Genomic DNA, 18539 nt, shown 5'->3' with positions numbered 1-18539 from the left:
TATTGTTGAGCTCTACCAGGTCACAGACCAGGTACCACCTATGGTACCACCAGCAGTAGTGCAGTACCAGTGTCTATAGACAAAAAAGCATTTCAAAACGTCTTATATTAGTTATATATACAATCAATCAATTCGTTTATTAAATAAATCACCTTGCACTCAAGGACTGAATTTCGTGGTATTTTGCAGTATATCAAATCAGTCATCAGTGGTCCGAACTGTAGGAACTGTAAAAATCCTTAATCTTTTCTTTGACTAGTGTTGTCCACTGGCAATGTGCCACTTAAGTTGTGCGATTCAAGAAAGAGGGTGGCTGGGTTGATATGTTATTTTTTGAAAACCTTTAAAATTTTCAAAATATTTAAAACTTTCTAAAATTTTTTACATGTACACTAGTGTTTTTTAATTTTTTTTTAAATTTTCAAAACGTGTGTAAATTTTGAAAATTTTCACACTCCCATGTATTTTTAATCGTCTTACATATAGGGCGAGTGATAGGCGTACCGGTCAAAATGTTTCTGAGGCAGCCACCCCCCTGCTCCCCGCTCTCCGCCCTGTACCCTCGGTTATATAAATGATCATATGACCATTGATGATTGACTACATGGTTGTGTTTTATACTTAATACTTTATAGCGCCTCGTTATGATTGTATATAAATTCTACATGATCTACAGTGCGGAGTTTATAATCATGTGACATTTTGCGCATAACATGGAATGTTACGTTGGTGGTTATCCACAGGAGCGTTTTCGGGATCCAGTAGACAAGAATTTCTTCTGTCCAATTTGTACAGATGTTCTGAGAGACCCAGTACAATGTCACAACCAACACTACTTCTGCAAGGCCTGCATTAGACAACATCTAAAGAATGCCAGGACCTGTCCTATATGTGTTGAGCAACTGACGGAGGAGAGTCTTATTGTACCACCGAGAATTGTTAGTGATTATTTAAATAGCTTGATAATCAATTGTGATCATACTGAGAGAGGCTGCCAGAACGTAATGGAACTCGAAAATCTTAGCAATCACACCCTAGTCTGCAACTTTCGACCAGCAACTTGCCCTGATAGAAGGTGTGGGATGACAGTGAACATGGAAGATCTAGAACAACACAAGAAAGAACGCTGCATATATAGACTGGTATACTGTGAGGAATGTGATAAGGAAATGTCTGCAAAGAAGCATGGAAAACATACATGTATATTGAGTAATGAAATAAAAGAAATGAAAGCAATGCTGTCAGAAATGAAAGATGAGGTTACTAAACTAAACAGCAAGTTAAATGAATTAATGATGGCAACTCACAAAGGAGATAAAGGAGGAAAATCTTCCTCACAAACACAATCAATTCCTTTGAACAGTGTGGAAATTTTCAATAGCATTTTGGTTTTAGGTGGGAATAACAAGATGTCTTTAAATTCTGTTGAAATGTACTCTAATAGCTGTGCAACCTGGGTGAACCTTCAGCCAACAATAAAATGCAGAGTTTCTTCGACTGCTCATTTTTTTAAAGGCAAAATTTTAGTCACAGGTGGGCATTGTGATGGAACAGCTATGGGAAGCTTAGAGTACATGGATCTTAGCCAAGGCCAATGGTTCCCTTTTCCACATGAACTTCCAGTCAAATGCCATGGACATAAATCGTTCATTCTCAATGATCATCTGTGGGTTATAGGAGGAATGCTAGATCGGCAACCTTGTTCAAATACAGTTTATGTGATGATGCTAACTCGACCATACACCTCGAAGCTTATGTGCGAGTTACAGCAACCACTTGCTTACCATGGGATAGAAGTCTTTGATGTTGACATTGTAATCCTTGGTGGTTCAACATCTGGGTATCATAATGATGCAGTTGATGATGTTTCTCTATACAGCACAACAAAGAACAAAATCCAAAGAGTTCAAGCCTTACCCTTTCCCATCATGGATATGGCAACTGTAAAACATGGAGATGATATTGTGATCATTGGAGGTAGAAATCAAAGGAATGAAATTTTAAATTCAGTTTTCAAGTACAACTACAAGAAATGCACATGTGAATGGCTGCCTAACATGAAGAGCAGAAGGGCAGAATGTGCAGCAGCTATCTTTGAGAATAAGATTTATGTTATGGGCGGTTTCAATTTCGAGAATGGATATCTTAATTCAGTGGAATGTTTGGATCTTGAAAACCAAATTTGGGAAGACATGCCACCATTAGGTGAACCAAAAAATAAAATCACTGCTGTGTATGTGCCCCTAAATTGTCTGTAATTCTCAGGATAGATCAGATGATGTGACTATTGAATGGACAATGCATAGGGATAATGAGTTATTATGTGCATGATTTATAATGTTTAGAGATCACCCTGACATATAATTCTGAAGTAGAATAAAAACAATGGTGAATAAAAACAGAAATATAGCTCATAGCTATACTAGTGCAATAGCAATTAATGCACCCATAGGCATCAGGTCTTGAGTGATAAGATGGGGGGTGTCCCAGTTTTTGAGGTGGGACTGTGGGAGGGACAAATATATAATTATCACTGGAATTTTATGTTTGATAACATGTTTGATAAAGTAATTTCATTTTGTGATTCAAATATATATGTGAAAAGTGGTAAGAACATTTGTGCCTATAATAGGGGAATTAAATAGGGGTCCCTCATATTTTAGCATGGTCAACACCCCTAATTGCACCACACAGACAGACGGCACCGTTGCATACAGTTAACCCATGGTAAGGCCATAACGATATTGTTTATTACAGTTGTTCCCAAGTTATTCAGTCGCTAAAGACATCGGAGTCGGATATCCTTCATTCCCCTTTAATTTTGGACTTTGGACTTTTAAGCCAGTCAGCCAGCGGTGTCATCTTGGATTATAGTGGAACGCGTACATGTATGCTTTTCGCAAATCGTAATTTGTAAATTTGAAGAAATATAAAGATTTTTGCTGCAAGAAAACTAGAAAAGGTATATAAAAAAATATAAAGTTTTAGTTTTAATAATACTAAGATCGATTTGATTACGGAAGTATGATATAAATTTCTCAGAATTTGCAAATTGCGAAGTCTTTAATACATAATTTCGACTATCGATATTTGCCTGTTAAAAATATCAAAATTTAAAAACTTGGTTGTTTGAAATGTACATCTATAATCATGCACAGCAGAGTACAGCAGTGCAGCCACAAGAAAAAGGCTGTTACTGGAATACTGGCTATTTTGACAACCGTGCTCTGGAAAACCATATTATATTAATAAATAGAACATCTGCCAACATGCGCACAGAATGTATTATAACATTGAGTGAAAGTTTGAGTTTAAAACTGTTGAAATCAGTGTTTCCAAGTTCCATGCAATATTTTTTCAATTTTGTAGTGCAACACAGAACCATGGCAAACTTGGTATTCAGATTCATAAAATTTGCTGTGCTGTATTCCTTAGCAGGATTTTATGGATTTTTTGTATCACTGTTCTTGCTTGGAAAATTATGTCAATTACGAATGTCATTTTTTAAGAAAAGACAAGGAACACAAGGTATTATAATTGGTTATTGGTATAGCCTGCAATGTGTACAATGTTTTGCTTTATTTGTGTTTATTCATACCCTACTATTATTTCATGTATGGTTACACTGAGGATGCAGGTCCTGGTATGAGGAGCGTAATTCAACCAGCACATATTAATAAGACTATCTGTTCTGATCTATATTATATAGTTCCAGCATGTCTTCAAGATTCTTCTCTTGGGGATCATCATTACATCACAACTAAATCAGGGCATAAATTTCATTATGTTGCCAAAGGAAACCCGGGAAAACCTTTGATGTTGTGTCTGCATGGATTTCCTGAAGTACAACGTCTTATACATGCGTTTTTATAAAATTGTGATTAACTGTTATGACTATTTATTATATTATGAATTTGTCTCAGCATAGGTAACATTTTGGCTAGATGATTTGTGGCATTGGTTCTTTATATCTTAAAATATTTTAATTTTTTATTGTTTCTAGTTTTGGTTCAGTTGGAGATTTCAACTGAAAGAGTTTTGTGATGATTACAGGGTTGTGGCCCTTGACCTGAGGTAATTGAGAGAGCAGGGGCTTGCATAGGTGTACTTATTAAGATCATTCCACTGTCATCTTATTGTCTGTGTGTTGCATGTTTTCATGAGGTTATGATATTGTACAAGATTTTAACCCCTATAATTACAGAGGTTATGGTGATAGTTATCAACCAAAAGGGATATCAAATTATGCTCAGCATCTGCTTGTTCAGGATGTTGAAGAAGTTGTAAGTTGTTTTATTAAAGTCATACAAAATTATCCAAAGAAATTGTAAAAAATATAAAATTTTGTTATATATCATTTCCATAATTTTCATCATATATGCACGCAAAAATCGTCAACATTTAATTTATGTGATGCAGACGAAAGAAATGCATCTACCAATTTATTACGTAATTGACATTTGACACCTCCCTCCCACAAGCGACGTTCTCCATAGGTTAAGCCGGTTTTCCACTAGGCGAATTTATTCGCGCGACGCGCCGCGAAAAAGTAGAATCGCTTCCTACTTTTTATCTGTTCGTTTTAGAGGCGTAGGGCTGCTTTCCACTGTTACGTTTTTTGCAATTGCACGTACATACACGCACGGTAAAAGCTTAAAACCGGAATTGCAGAGGTGTAGGTTCGATTACTTCGGACCGAAGTTGCATTTTTCCGAACGTTACCGGTTTAGTCTCTAATCTGATTGTGTTTCTGCCTTCGTTCTCCGGAGAAAAACAAATTTTTGAGACAACATGGAAATGAATGGATTTAGACCATTTTGGCGTGTATGTGTCGCTATGAAAAAATCATGTAGGCTTCTATCGGGATAGCAGGGGAAAGAGTACGTCATAAAAGTTTAAAATATGTTTTCTGTACCCAGTTACTTTTAAAGATCGTCGAGCTTTAGAAACATGTATCGTTATGTACTAGATTGAGGCCCTTGGATATTCATCTTGCGTTCTTCTTGGTCATGACTGGGGGGGAGTTATTGCTTGGTATGTAGCACTTATCGTATATCATAATTGTTCACTTCAGTCTTAGCCAAACTGGATGCAATGCAGAATTATAATAGTAACCAAAGTCTCTTCTAGGAACTTCGTACAAAGATATTCTGAAATCGTTGATAAACTTGTCATTATGAATTCACCGCATCCAATGTGAGTTATGAATATATGCTGTTTGTGCATGCGGATGGTGGCTACATTGTGGCTTGCATGTGCACAGAGTTAAATTAGAAATGCCATTTTGTTTCAGAATATTTTTAAAATATTTGCGATCAAATTGGAGCCAATTCTTCAGGAGCTGGGTTTGTTGGAACATTTTCTATACATTATAAAGTCGTAGGAAAATTTGTTTCTCTTAAATCAAATGTGTTCTTTTCTTTCAGTACATTTTCCTTAATGTACTTCCGTACCTGCCTGAAGTCTTATATTCCTACAATGACTGCGTCTTTATGGACGATATATTTGTTGGTGAAGCAGTAAGTCATAATCACTTTGTAAGGTTAGGATATTATAGAACTATAAAATAAGGAATATAGTTGCACAGCTGCGTGTCAGCCCAGAAGTTCTTCTTCTGTCAAGTGATGGAAGTGAAAGTTTTGGCTATACACTACAGTGAACCGTCGGCTGAAACAACCATCCTTTTTTTCTGTGAAAGTGCCTGGGCTTATCTTCCAGCTATTCTTAGTTCAGTTGACTTAATAAACAACTCAGGTCAACGACAGTTGATTCTAAGCATATGATTCTAAACTTTTCTTTGTAAATGTAGTGGACAGATGAAATCAAAGATGCTTTTAAGTATTCTTTTTCCAAACCTGGCGCTTCGACTGCTGGAGTCAATTACTATCGTTGTTCCCTCTTGTATGGAGATGAACCGCAACCATGGAAAAGAAAGTTAGAGAAAACCATATCGATGCCAACACTGGTTGTTTGGGTATATTCACTGCTATATTAATAATATTTTGCACGTCTAAATAAAAAATTTCTGGCTTAGAGAAGGAACAAATGCGAGAATCATTTATATTGGGCAACTAAAATCCTTCACAACTTGTAATAATTGTTCAGGTAGAGTTGAACTATTACTTCCTATTATCTTCTGCAGGGAGACAAGGATAAAGCTCTTGATATATCTTTGTTAAATGATCTGGATCATTACGTCAAAAATCTGACTGTAAGGTAAGTAAAGTATATATCGTATATCACTCAAGCACTGAAACCAAACGAATTAGAAAGTATGTTTTCTGGACCATAGAGTCATAGACTGCCGTGGGTCCTCAACTGCTGCCTGTACTCAGTGTTTTGCCGCGTTATTCGACTATATATATACTACAATACTGGTTGTGCAGGACTCTAAACGGGGACACAACATACTCCGCATCATACTAGCATGATTGATGTGACCTAACGTGTGTCATAGGATTGTTGAAGGAGCAACTCATTGGGTGCAACAAGATAAACCTGATGTTGTCAACCGTCATGTTCGAGAGTTCCTAAAAGCCTGTTAAAATCTATGAACAAATCAAACGAAGAATCCATTGTCCATCCAATCATTTGATTCTTGAACTATAATGTGATTGCGTATTTCTTGTACAATTCGGCGGATTTGGAGTTGTAGACGGATGAATACCTAGTAAATATAGCCCTGCAGTGCGGATGAATACCTAGTAGTATACTTAGTATAGTATGTTCATATACACAGTCATGCAGTGACTCAGTGAATTCTTGCCACTGATGTTCATGGATGTCATATTTTTTTGGCGCGTGCGCGTGGCGCGTGCTACTTACAGTAATGTATAAAAACCATATTATATAGGATTTTATATATTAGATAGAGAGAAGGGAATGATTGGTAGAGTGTAGAGCCTGATACTTTAAGGAATAAAGCGTATTCTGTCGTTTGACTCGTTTCGTAACACTAAATAATGATTTCAATGTATGCTTTGCTGGTATTGCGCGTTTGAAAGGTAAAAAAGAAAAGGTTTTGTTATAGACTTATAGTGCCTATACCAGGGTTGTGGATTTTGAATATATCAAAATTTTGAGGTATTTTAAAGAACTTTGCAATACATTTTGTTATTGGAAAATTTTGATGGATTTATCAAAGTTACCGGTCATGACGTCAAATCGGGAATTGCAAATCAGTTTTTTTTTGTTTAAGTTGCACGAAATTCCCTATTTGTCGGATTGACGTCATGTCCGGTAAATTTAAGAAAAAAATTTTCGATAACAAAATGTATTACAACCGCAACCATGGTACAGGCACTTTATCTTCTCAGTTATAGGCTAATTGCACGATCTCATAAAAATAATAAAATACTAATTTCATAAAAATGGGAAATGTTGGGAAACCTTAGCCTTCTGGTCGTGTGCGTCGCGCGGGAAACAAACTAATCGCTTATGATCGCCCACGCATTTTCGAGTCTGAAGAAAGCAAGATGGCGTGGCAACCAGATGAACATGGTTTGAAGCAAATTTTGGACCTTTTGAAAGAAAGTCAAAGTCCTGACAATGCGATTCAACGGGCTGTTCAACAAGTATCCTCTCCTCTATGTAGCTTTGACGTTATTAGATAATTCATTGTTATATTGTGGTCATACAAAGTAAATCTAAGCGCGTAAAATTTTTCTGGCCAGGAATGAAGATACCTTACACGTGGTCATTGTGTCGTATGCTTTGTCATACATGTAATTTTATTTCTTCCTGTGAATATGTTGTCTACTTAACAGTTTATTTAAGAAATTGGAGTCACTCAATCAATTCCCGGACTTCAACAATTATCTAATTTTTGTGTTAACCAAGCTTAAAACTGAAGGTATATATTAAATTAAATTAAATATTGTGCAATACTGATAGAAATCAATATTATCAATAACTTTTATATAGTGATCTTGGTGAGAGACAAGAATTTACTGTACATTGTGCATAATGGTAATCAAACTTTCATTATTTTTTCTTGTTTTTATTAAGATGAGCCAACCAGGTCCCTAGCAGGTCTTATTGTAAAAAACAATGTGAAATCCAACTACCACCTATTCCCTGATAATGTCAAAGAATTTGTAAAAACTGAGTGTCTTCAGGCCATTGGTGATCCATCACCTTTAATAAGAGCCACTATTGGTATTTTGATCACAACAATTGCTCAAAAAGGAGAACTTATTCATTGGCCACAGTTATTGCCATCACTCTGTCAACTTCTGGATAGTGAAGATTACAGTGTCTGTGAGGTAGGTCATTTCATATTTCATTTAAAGATCCATATAGTAACTGATATGAAAATTTAATGCATGTACAAATGTAAAGTATGTGAAGTATAATAATTTACATGAAAATTCTTATCATTTTTGTGCTCATATTTTGTAAATGTATACAATTTTTTTTGTGAGCTGTGATTATCCTTTGATTGTCACTTATATATTTTTATGTCATTTTAATAACTGTGTAAAATATTATCCCAAAAAGCTGTATGACAATTTTTCACTTGCAAAAAAGTATATATCCAATCAATATAAATTAATTTAAGAATAATGACTTGGCAGTTTTTCTGTATATTAGTGAATCGATGAGTGCTAACAATCAATAAATCCCTGTGAACTGTCCCTCATTCTGCAGCAAAAATCTGTTTCATTCACACAGCTGAAAGCTGTTGCAGCCATTATATTTCACCACAACAATTGAATTATTTTTGAAACAATTTTTGAACATCATCTTATCCAAAAACATTCCCCAAACAAAGAACATCAAGGTTGTTAATAATACTAAATTTGAAATTTAGGGTGCCTTTGGTGCTTTGCAAAAAATATGTGAAGACTCTTCTGAACAGTTGGATAGTGATGCCCTGAATAGGCCACTAAATGTTTTAATTCCAAAATTCTTACAATTTTTTAAACATGCAAGTTCTAAAATAAGGTAAGTAAAAAGAATTTTGGCTTCTTCATGTGACCTTTGTATAAACATTACATGTGCATAGCACCTGTTGCACTCTAATTTATGCAATTTTGTTTTTTGTCTTGGTTAAGGCAAAATGCAATTTGTCTTGGTAAGGTGGTTTTCAAACATACAGAAATTATTTTGTTTCTTTCAGATCTCATGCTATTGCCTGTACAAACCAGTTTATAATCGGACGGTCTCAAGCATTAATGGTTCATATTACATCATTTGTTGAGGTATCTAAATATTTGTTTAGTATATGTTTACACTATAAATTGACACTGATCTATATAAGAAAATGGCAAACTAACCTCTGAAATGCTCTTGCATTGTCTTCAGAATCTATTTGCATTAGCTGCTGATGAAGACCCTGAAGTAAGGAAAAATGTCTGTCGAGCGCTGGTCATGCTGTTAGAAGTTCGCAGTGATCAGTTACTACCTCATATGAACAACATTATAGAGGTAGTGTATTGGAGTCTTTTGTCAACCCACACTAGAATTAGCAAACCAATCTACAGTATCTCTAAAATATCATCTCACTAGTAATGATAATTTTTTATTTTAAAGTATTGATATTCTTCAGATATCCTAAGATAGCGTAGTAAGTTAAATCAAAGCCTAAATAGCCAACTATAAATAGCCACTTATTAAAAAAGTGCATAAGATTACATTGCCTGCAATTTATGTCGTCAAGGTATATTCAGTTATACTGTACCTTTTTTTACTGTAGTATATGTTAATTCGGACTCAAGACAGTGATGAGAATGTTGCTTTGGAAGCGTGTGAATTTTGGCTTGCACTAGCTGAGCAATCAATCTGTAAAGAATGCCTTGCACCATATCTTAGTCGGTATGCTACTGATGAAAATGGATCAATTGCTGCATTTCTCTACTCTTTTTAATATATTTCTATCATACGTGCTACTTTTTTAGATTGGTTCCTATTTTAGTGAATGGAATGAAATATTCTGAGATTGATATAATTCTATTAAAGGTTGGTTTTCCTTGATGTGACTGGAATTGTCAAAGTATTAATAAAAATTGTTTGGATTTAATAATTAAGAAATAGAAAACACATTCTGTGTTTCTATACAGTTATAGAAACACGCTTCTCGACCAATCATTATGCAGGTACTATAAATGTCATATTATAAAGGCAATTGTTTAATGGCAGGGAGATGTTGAGGAAGATGAAAGTGTTCCTGACAGTGAACAAGATATCAAGCCTCGATTTCATAAATCTAAAACACACAGTTTGAAAAGAGAAGATGGTGAGGTCTCTGATGATGAAGATGATGATATTGATGATGATACCTTATCTGACTGGAATCTGAGTAAGAAAACTGTCTCACTCTTGCAATCTAACTTGTTTCCTTTGGTTTTCTATCCCAATGCTCTTCCAACCGTGTTCCTAGGTCAAATTGCGGTTTCCAATATTTGATATTTTGGATCTCAATCTAGTACCTTCTTATTTGTATGTCTCCCTCCGTTTTGTCATAGCAGCTCAGTTGAAACTATTTGATAACCTCAAAAACTTTTTAAAGGCAATGCCATCTTGCGGTAAAGAACATCAAACGTTCGTTGCCCTGACGAAAAGTTTTACACTTTGCCTTCTGTATGCTTAGGAAAGTGTTCAGCAGCTGGACTGGACGTTTTGGCAAATGTATTCCGTGATGAATTGTTGCCTGTCCTGTTGACCATATTAAAGGAAACGTTATTTCATGCTGAATGGGAAGTGAGGGAATCTGGTATTCTTGTGCTTGGGGCGATTGCTGAAGGTAGCTTTTATAATTTAATCATTTACACAGTACTCGCAAAATGTATCGCAAACATCGAAAAAAGACCATTTGTTATGAAGGACGTTTCATGAAGACGTAGAAATCTTCTTTACATTTCCAACAAGGTTTGATCTCAGACGCAAACAATTTCACTCTAAAATTTTAGGCTGTGTAAATGGTATGACACCTCATCTTCCAGAACTACTTCCATTTCTCATCAACTGTCTCTCTGAAAAGAAGGTGCGATACAGTCCACTTGTAAATACTATTCATTTACACTGTTAGCGCTTCAGGAATGTTTCGTTTAACTTATAAAATGCATTTTTCTCTTCTTCATATTTAGGCCCTTGTGCGTTCAATAACGTGCTGGACACTAAGTCGCTACGCACATTGGGTTGTCAATCAACCGCATGAATTGTATTTCCAGAGACTTATGAGCGAGGTATGATATTGTTTTACAAATGAAAGCAATAGTTATACAGCAAAGTAAAATATAATATTTCAGATATTGCTTCTAAAAGACAATGGATAGTATATTGCATATATAATAAAATGCCTTTTAGTTACCTGCAATTTTGCATTTATTTGTGTTATTTTCCTTCATACCAGGTATCGTTACTCTAACTCTTCCTAGTAGGGTTTATAACATTTCTATTTATTTAGCTTCTTAAGAGGATTTTGGACAGCAATAAAAGAGTACAAGAAGCGGCATGCAGGTAATTCCGAGAAGATTCCTTTGTAAGTAAATTAGTTTTCAGGTACGCCACGTAAGTAATTAATACTGCATGTATTATTTAAGTGTTTAATACGTACGTGTTGTACCTATGTACAAGCTAATTTTGATAAACTCGCATGCGAACTTTGTGAAGCGTGTAATTATTTGGCAAAAGAGAGATGCATTAACGACCCTGATAAAATTCGTTTTATTTTAACGTAGTGCATTCGCCACATTGGAAGAAGAAGCTTGTACTGAACTAGTTCCTTACCTTGGATATATACTACAAACATTGGTATTTGCTTTCGGGAAATACCAGGTAATAACCGTTGATTACGTTATATACGATTAGCATAATCTACGCCTGGATTATTCATGTACGCGAGCTCAACTGCATGTGCTGCATTGTGATTTTAAAGTATTTATAAAAATTCAGGTTCTGCCATCCAGGCGCATACATTTTGAAGGAAATTACCTTTCATTGTGGAAAACCTGGTCTTGCCTCTGCCCCACCCCTAAACCCATCTTCTGCGACGCCCCTGTTCTTGACGTCATTTGATTCTCTTGAAATATATTTTTCAGCATAAAAATTTACTTATATTGTACGACGCAATTGGGACATTGGCTGATTCTGTTGGTCATCATCTCAATAAACAAGAATTTATCGAGTTATTAATGCCTCCGCTTATTCAAAAATGGAATGAACTGAAAGATGAAGATAAAGATCTCTTTCCTTTACTGGAATGCTTGTCGTCAGTTGCTACAGCCTTACATTCTGGGTTTCTTCCCTATGCTGAGCCTGTATTTCAACGCTGTGTCTCGTTGGTCGATAAAACTTTAGCACAGAGTTTGGTAAGTGTATCACTATTAGTGTATGGTGTAACCAGTACCAGTAGTGTCAAATAAATGTGTGGTGTATACCAGTATATGCCTAAAAATCCAGATGGCGTTGAGATTGGCCATTGATTTGCCGAATTTCAGCCTATTGACGTTTCATTAACTAACCATGGACGAAGGGTTTATTTTCTGATGAATTAGGGATCAATTTATTTACAATAATATATTTACAAAAGCTTGATCGCTACAAAAGCTAAATCGCAATACTATGGGAGGAAACAAATCGCAAATTTTTGCTGTCAATATTATCCTCTTGATCTTTAAAAATATCGACTCGAAAGTTTGTTTCTTTATTAGCTAAATATTCCATTAAAAGTGCGTCTTTAAGAGCCGTGTTTCCACTGCCTAGTTCATCTTCAACAGTGTTCTTCTTGATGTTTGTTGATCGTCTTTGATTTCAGGCGAGTGCGGCAAACCCCGGCCAAGTGGATGCTCCAGATAAAGACTTTATGATTGTTGCTTTAGATTTATTAAGTGGTTTAGCCGAAGGACTAGAAAATAATATCGAACAATTTGTAGTTCGGAGTAATATTTTAACTCTTTTATATCAGTGTATGCAGGTAAGTCCATATAACTTCCTTATGTTTTGCCTGAGGTAATCTCATAATAATTGCCATAGCTCATGAAAATAAGACTACTCGATTAGTTTTCGATGGTTGCCAGTGTTAGTGTTATCTTTATTAAAGGTTAGACTGTAGGCTTTTCAGGAAATACCAATAAAACTTTAGGATAAGCTTTATTTGTATTTTTGCAGGTAGGAAAATTATCTGACCAGGCTATCAATTTGTCCCATGTTTTGTCCACACTGAAATGCTACGCTACTACTCGTTGTATTTTCTGTATATTTCAATGAAATTTACCGAAGAATCCATGAAGTTCTATATCGCTGTATATATTCGATTTTTTCTGATAAAAGCAAAATAAAAACTATGATGATATTTCAGGATGATATGCCAGAAGTTCGCCAAAGTTCTTTTGCACTGCTTGGAGATCTTGCTAAAGCCTGTTTCAAACATGTCAAGCCATGCATCGGTAAGGCAACGTCTTGTTCGCTCTGTAATTTAACTTTTATCAGGAAAACATGATAAACTTGATTTTGCAATTATTTGCCAAATATCATTGTAATGCTTTACAATAACTAAAATGTTATGTTACGTTTAATCGCTGTGATGTTCGCCGTCAACCTCGTACCCAGGGTCTTGGTTCGCTTTTTGTTTTGAAAATTTGTATTCATAATTTCAGTTGATCTTATGCCTGTACTCGGACGAAATTTGAATCCTGAATTCATCTCGGTGTGCAATAATGCGACCTGGGCTATTGGTGAAATATCCATCCAGTTAGGTTAGTACCTATACTCTTCCATCTAGATAGATCTGTGGAAGAATATCCGTCATGATAGCAAATACAAATCGATTTATACCATTTGTGTTCAAGCATACGAAGCGTGAACTCTCACGATGTTAGTAAAAATTGCAAATTTGGGATTATTTGTCCGCCTTTATAACAAAGAAGTCGATTAGCCTTAAAAACAATGGATAAAAAGTATGCAAAAAGTACGTTTAATACTAGAACACAAATGGTAGTAATTTCTAGACATTTAGATTTGTTTTCCTGCATGACCCCAATCTTATAAATCTTGAACAATGCATGCTTTGACTTGATAGGAGAGGAAACGAAACCGTACGTCACTCTCGTTCTCTCGTCATTGATCGATATCATTAATCGAACACACACTCCGAAAACTCTTCTGGAAAACACAGGTATGTATCGAAAATAATGAAGCAGTATTTATGTTCTGAACCTCCTCCGGATAACCTGCACGTGCACATGAGCTATCACCGTCATTGAACTATCACAAATGAAAGAACACATCTGATTTTTACCTCCCTACGTTACTATTCAGTTTCTCTTGACTATACATAAAATAGATAACCTATAATAAATAATGTAATTCTGCATGTCAATACTGTACGAATAATATATCATGGGTATTCATGTTACAAAATTTTTTAAACGAGAAAAGAGCGGTTTAAGCTTCTCCATTCCAGGCGTGTTTGTGTTTGTTTGTTTGTACTTACTGTGTTGTTTGTTTTCTTGTTTAGTTGTTTTGTTTAACTTGTTTTCTTTTGGTATTGTGTTTACTTTACGTCTTAGCAATCACGATCGGCAGATTGGGTTTAGTTTGTCCTCAAGAAGTGGCTCCCATGTTAGCGCACTTTGTCAGACCCTGGTGTGTATTCTTTTATTTTATCATTTCCGCCTTACTAACGTCCATTTTTTCTTTATTTCTCATGTAATATTGTTTAGTTTCTTTTGTTGATAAAAATGACCCTAATCGTGAAACTGATTATATTGGTAATTCACGTAAGCAATCCTAGAAGCGATCTATATATGAGCAATCTGTTTATAGATAGCCCAAAAAACATCACGTTTGTCTGGTTGAAATTTATTACACTGAAAGACCTATTGGGTTATATATATAATGCTATTTATTCTGGAAAATGTTTTCTACCGGAACTAATTTGTGTTATTCGTGTTTTTTAACAACGCAATCATGATGTTTGTCATCATCTTGAGTGCAATGAGTCCGACTTTCATGATGGTGGTCTATTTAGAACAAAGACGGTTTCTGGTTAACTCTCGCTGAATATGTTGACTTGTGTTCAGGCGTGTTTGATTCCATATCCTGACTATCTCTGTAATAACGCTTTGTCCCGGGTTCCATTGCCTTTCTTGATTGTCACCTTTTTATTGTATGTTTGTATCAAATGTGTTACTGTATCTAATGTGTCGTTCTCTTCATTTAGACAACTTGCTTTCACCCAGTCATTCGTGTTTGTAAATGTTGATTGTTTTGTAATTTTTATGAAAACGTTGTTTTCTCAAGGTGCACGTCACTACGCAACATCCGTGACAACGAGGAGAAGGACTCAGCATTTCGTGGAATTTGCAACATGATCAATGTTAATCCTGGTGGGGTTGCTCAGGTACATTTCCCTCGGCAGCATATTCTGCTATAAAGATGTGATAATATATATTAGCCAGCGTTTTGACGATGTTGAAAAAAAATCTCTCGGATCGATGCTATGTAATTTTCAATCACTTGTAAGATTTAACCGCCCATATTTTATTATAGGATATATATACTTTGTATTTCAGGATTTCATTTTCTTCTGCGATGCTGTAGCGTCCTGGATAAGTCCAAAACCGGATTTAAAAGAAACTTTTCACAAGGTTTGTTTGCATTGTAGTCATTTCTTAATTGTTGTAAAATTTGATGGAATGTGGTGTTTTGGAATTCTGTTGGTTTAATCGTCTTTGATTATCCCTTGTAATCCTTGTTTATTCTTTATTGACCATATTTTGAACTTAAAAGTAAAATCTTGTAAAAAGGAAAAAACATTTACAGTAGTTACCAGAGAGGATGTTCTCCTTTTTACTTGTACAAAATAGGTAGTGGTGTGGAACCTTCTTTAAGTACAAAATTATTCATCAATTGCCAAATAAACCCTTTTTATGTTATTCGCTGACGCGAACTCGAAATGTCGACAACATATTTTATACTTGCTAAGCAAGTTTTGAAAACACTGTTTCTGCGATTTTTGTATCGATCGCTGTTACGTTAAGAAGGGTAAAATTGTGTATTAGCTAAAGAAGAATAATTTAAGGGTTCTTCAAGAAAGACAACACCCCGTTTGTGAAATTAAGGCGTATTACGGGGGATTCCTTCATGTCAATTGAGGTATTGATAGAAATTTTTTATGTTGCTAGATTCTTCATGGTTTTAAGTCTGAAGTTGGAGCTGAAAGTTGGAAGAAGTTCTTTGATCAGTTTCCACCGCCTCTTCAGCAACGACTTACCGATGGCTACAGTCTATAGGCAACCTGGGAAGGAATTGCATGCTGGGGGTAAGTTTAGACGCGACTTGGAAGCTTGGAAGATCATTTCGCATTCCAAGATTTTACTATTGCAAGATTGATGGAGAGAAGTCTGGAGAATTTCCTCATATCATGAACAGATTTTTACAGTTCGTTTACTTTTTCTTTCTTCAGGGACCTAGATGTAGATGGTGGATGTGGGGTGTACAATCCCGTTTCTACCCTCGTTGGGGGTACATACAAGGGTGCATGGGGAACTTCTTTGAGTTTACGTGTTCACACTTGTCCCGTAATCTGTCGTGTGACGTCTGTGACGTGTCATGTCACGTGATTCAACGTAGCATTAGACTAACGCATGAGCCTTTAAGGGCAGACTAATGTATCAACCAATAGAATAACGCCGTTTAATTGGCGTTTATAATTGTGAGATACCCAATCATGACTGTTTATATGACTTAGATTTCCTTCAAAAGTGTTAATAAGACTGAACAAACTAGTTAGATTCGTGATAATTCATTAATAACGCGACGAATAAACGTTAAAGAGTGACGACGAATGAAAAGTATGAGAAGATAGAGGATGTTCATTGCAATTTTAACACAACAAAGAAAATAACCTTTCATTTTATGTTTTCCTCAAATGAGGTCATTATCCTTTTTCAGATTATTTCCTACGACATGCAATATTAGTAAATGTACGCCCGCCATCTTCTCTGTGTTTTTTGAATGGACACAAGCATGCAGATTTTAGCGCTGTTTAGAGTTGAAAAACAAAGGAAATCGAAAGTCACATAAACACTTGATTGTGTAACATATAGAAAATAATACAAGTATTGTTGCAGTGTTGAAGACAAAAACGTACAATATTAACTCACCTAATTATGATAATTATAACGTAGTATACTGTTAGATTTATATATTGCCCAGTCTGAGATCATAAATTTCTATTAGAATTCTACTAATAGTCTAATTTATCTTTCTGTAATAATTCCTAAAACTTTTATAACATTCCGGTTTTTACTTCTGATATTTTAAGAATTCTGTAAGGTTAAAGCACTAATGTTTTTATGCAGACCTTGCATGTTTTTTCTAGACCAGTTGGACAACGTTTTTCCATTACAGAAACGATTGATTTTTACTATATATTATTGTTACACCTTTAACGTATTATATTAAAATGTTTTGGAGAAAAGTTGTTCAGCTGGTCTCATAGCTAGCTATGCCCGACATGTTCGGTGTAAATTTCGTTATCGTAATATGAACCTATAAAGTTCTAATAATATAGAATATAATATACGCACATTAACCTGTCATTCTTGTATTTGTCTGTAATATATATTGTGAAAGTTTGAAAGGTAAATATATGATTAAATTATGTGTCATATACTTTTCGTATATTGCCAATTTTAGAACAACGACCAATATTAAGTAAGCATAGCCCATAGGCAGCCGGTCAATGCGGTTACATCATACTATGTACATAATGACATAAGATAGTATGACGTAACCGCATTGACCGGGCTGCCTCTGCATAGGCATAACCTTGGAACAAGCGCCCTGCTTGGAACTAGGAGTCGGAGTTACTGTAGGCCTAGTTCAGACTCATCCACAGGCTCTCCAGTACATGCTTTTTGTGGCGTCAAATGCAAATCAAACAAATAGGCTAAATCTTGTCATATTATTATCTATTGTTTGAATAGAATTTGACGCGACCAAAATGCGACGTATAAACCAGGCCTTACGAGGTAGCCTGTGGAAAAGCACAAAAGCGATGCTTCATTTCTTGTGTACTTATACTTATACTTAATTTTTTTTGCCCTTGCCACACAATCTGTCATCTGTTTTGTGTTAAACGCTTTTAAGCCTAACCTAATTAAAGGCTACGTTTACACAGGCCCGGACGAAATTGGGATTGGCCAAAATTTGTCCTTTTTTCCTGGTTGTATTGTTCTGATATCCGAAGTCCTGTCGGCTGTCACCGGTATTTATATATTCCTTTCGTTGACGAGTTTCAAACCTTTTTTTATGAAAATTTTCAAGTTTGAATACTCTAATTACCAAAGAGGTAAAAAATTCACGGGGGCAAGTATATGAATAAAGCCATGTGGCATGTTCATGTGGCATGTTCATGTGGCAGTAGAACCTGGAAGTAATATGATCCACCACTTTCGTTATGACCTTTGACTCTGTCCTGTCGAGCAAATGTAAAGAATTCGTACCAAAATTTAGGACTTTGACCCACTGTAATCTTTGATGTCTGTACGTATCTCAATTTTGGTAACCTCTTGTGTGTGTCTGACACGATT

The 18539-nt window shown here is 35.4% G+C and overlaps 3 protein-coding genes across 4 annotated transcripts; all 3 read left to right on the top strand.

Moving 5' to 3' along the window:
• The first annotated feature begins 567 nt into the window (after window positions 1-567).
• On the top strand, window positions 568-2531 carry LOC114527147. Its single transcript, XM_028548778.1, has one exon. It carries the CDS (start codon window positions 714-716, stop codon window positions 2256-2258), a length of 1545 nt encoding a protein of 514 aa, XP_028404579.1. The 5' UTR covers window positions 568-713; the 3' UTR covers window positions 2259-2531.
• Window positions 2532-2858: 327 nt separating this feature from the next.
• LOC114527172 (epoxide hydrolase 4-like) lies at window positions 2859-6929 on the top strand. Its single transcript, XM_028548806.1, has 12 exons — window positions 2859-2962; window positions 3370-3528; window positions 3710-3843; window positions 4004-4074; window positions 4205-4283; window positions 4970-5034; window positions 5131-5196; window positions 5294-5345; window positions 5427-5519; window positions 5810-5974; window positions 6143-6216; window positions 6458-6929. Exons 2-12 carry the CDS (start codon window positions 3384-3386, stop codon window positions 6543-6545), a joined length of 1032 nt encoding a protein of 343 aa, XP_028404607.1. The 5' UTR covers window positions 2859-2962; window positions 3370-3383; the 3' UTR covers window positions 6546-6929.
• A 416-nt stretch (window positions 6930-7345) lies between these two features.
• Window positions 7346-17608, top strand: LOC114527095 (transportin-1-like). 2 transcript variants are annotated; one of them, XM_028548696.1, is made up of 24 exons: window positions 7349-7574; window positions 7777-7852; window positions 8008-8264; window positions 8813-8946; window positions 9122-9203; window positions 9307-9429; window positions 9698-9816; window positions 9900-9960; window positions 10141-10300; window positions 10592-10744; window positions 10911-10984; window positions 11088-11186; window positions 11408-11460; window positions 11682-11778; window positions 12042-12311; window positions 12758-12916; window positions 13301-13388; window positions 13599-13697; window positions 14021-14116; window positions 14511-14586; window positions 15244-15343; window positions 15516-15590; window positions 16128-16264; window positions 16409-17608. In XM_028548696.1, the coding sequence occupies exons 1-23, from the start codon at window positions 7476-7478 to the stop codon at window positions 16233-16235; spliced, it is 2658 nt and encodes an 885-aa protein (XP_028404497.1). In that variant the 5' UTR covers window positions 7349-7475; the 3' UTR covers window positions 16236-16264; window positions 16409-17608. The 2 variants fall into 2 exon arrangements, with proteins under 2 accessions (XP_028404498.1, XP_028404497.1); XM_028548697.1 differs by lacking the exons at window positions 14511-14586; window positions 16128-16264; window positions 16409-17608 and having other exon boundaries at window positions 7346-7574.
• Window positions 17609-18539: the final 931 nt, after the last annotated feature.

This window comes from Dendronephthya gigantea, unplaced genomic scaffold (genome assembly GCF_004324835.1).
Source record: "Dendronephthya gigantea isolate DGI-Jeju-01 unplaced genomic scaffold, DenGig_1.0 000043F, whole genome shotgun sequence".
Taxonomy (NCBI): domain Eukaryota; kingdom Metazoa; phylum Cnidaria; class Anthozoa; order Malacalcyonacea; family Nephtheidae; genus Dendronephthya; species Dendronephthya gigantea.
Note: the sequence above shows the minus strand (reverse complement) of the source record. Positions and strands in the feature narration are given on the sequence as shown.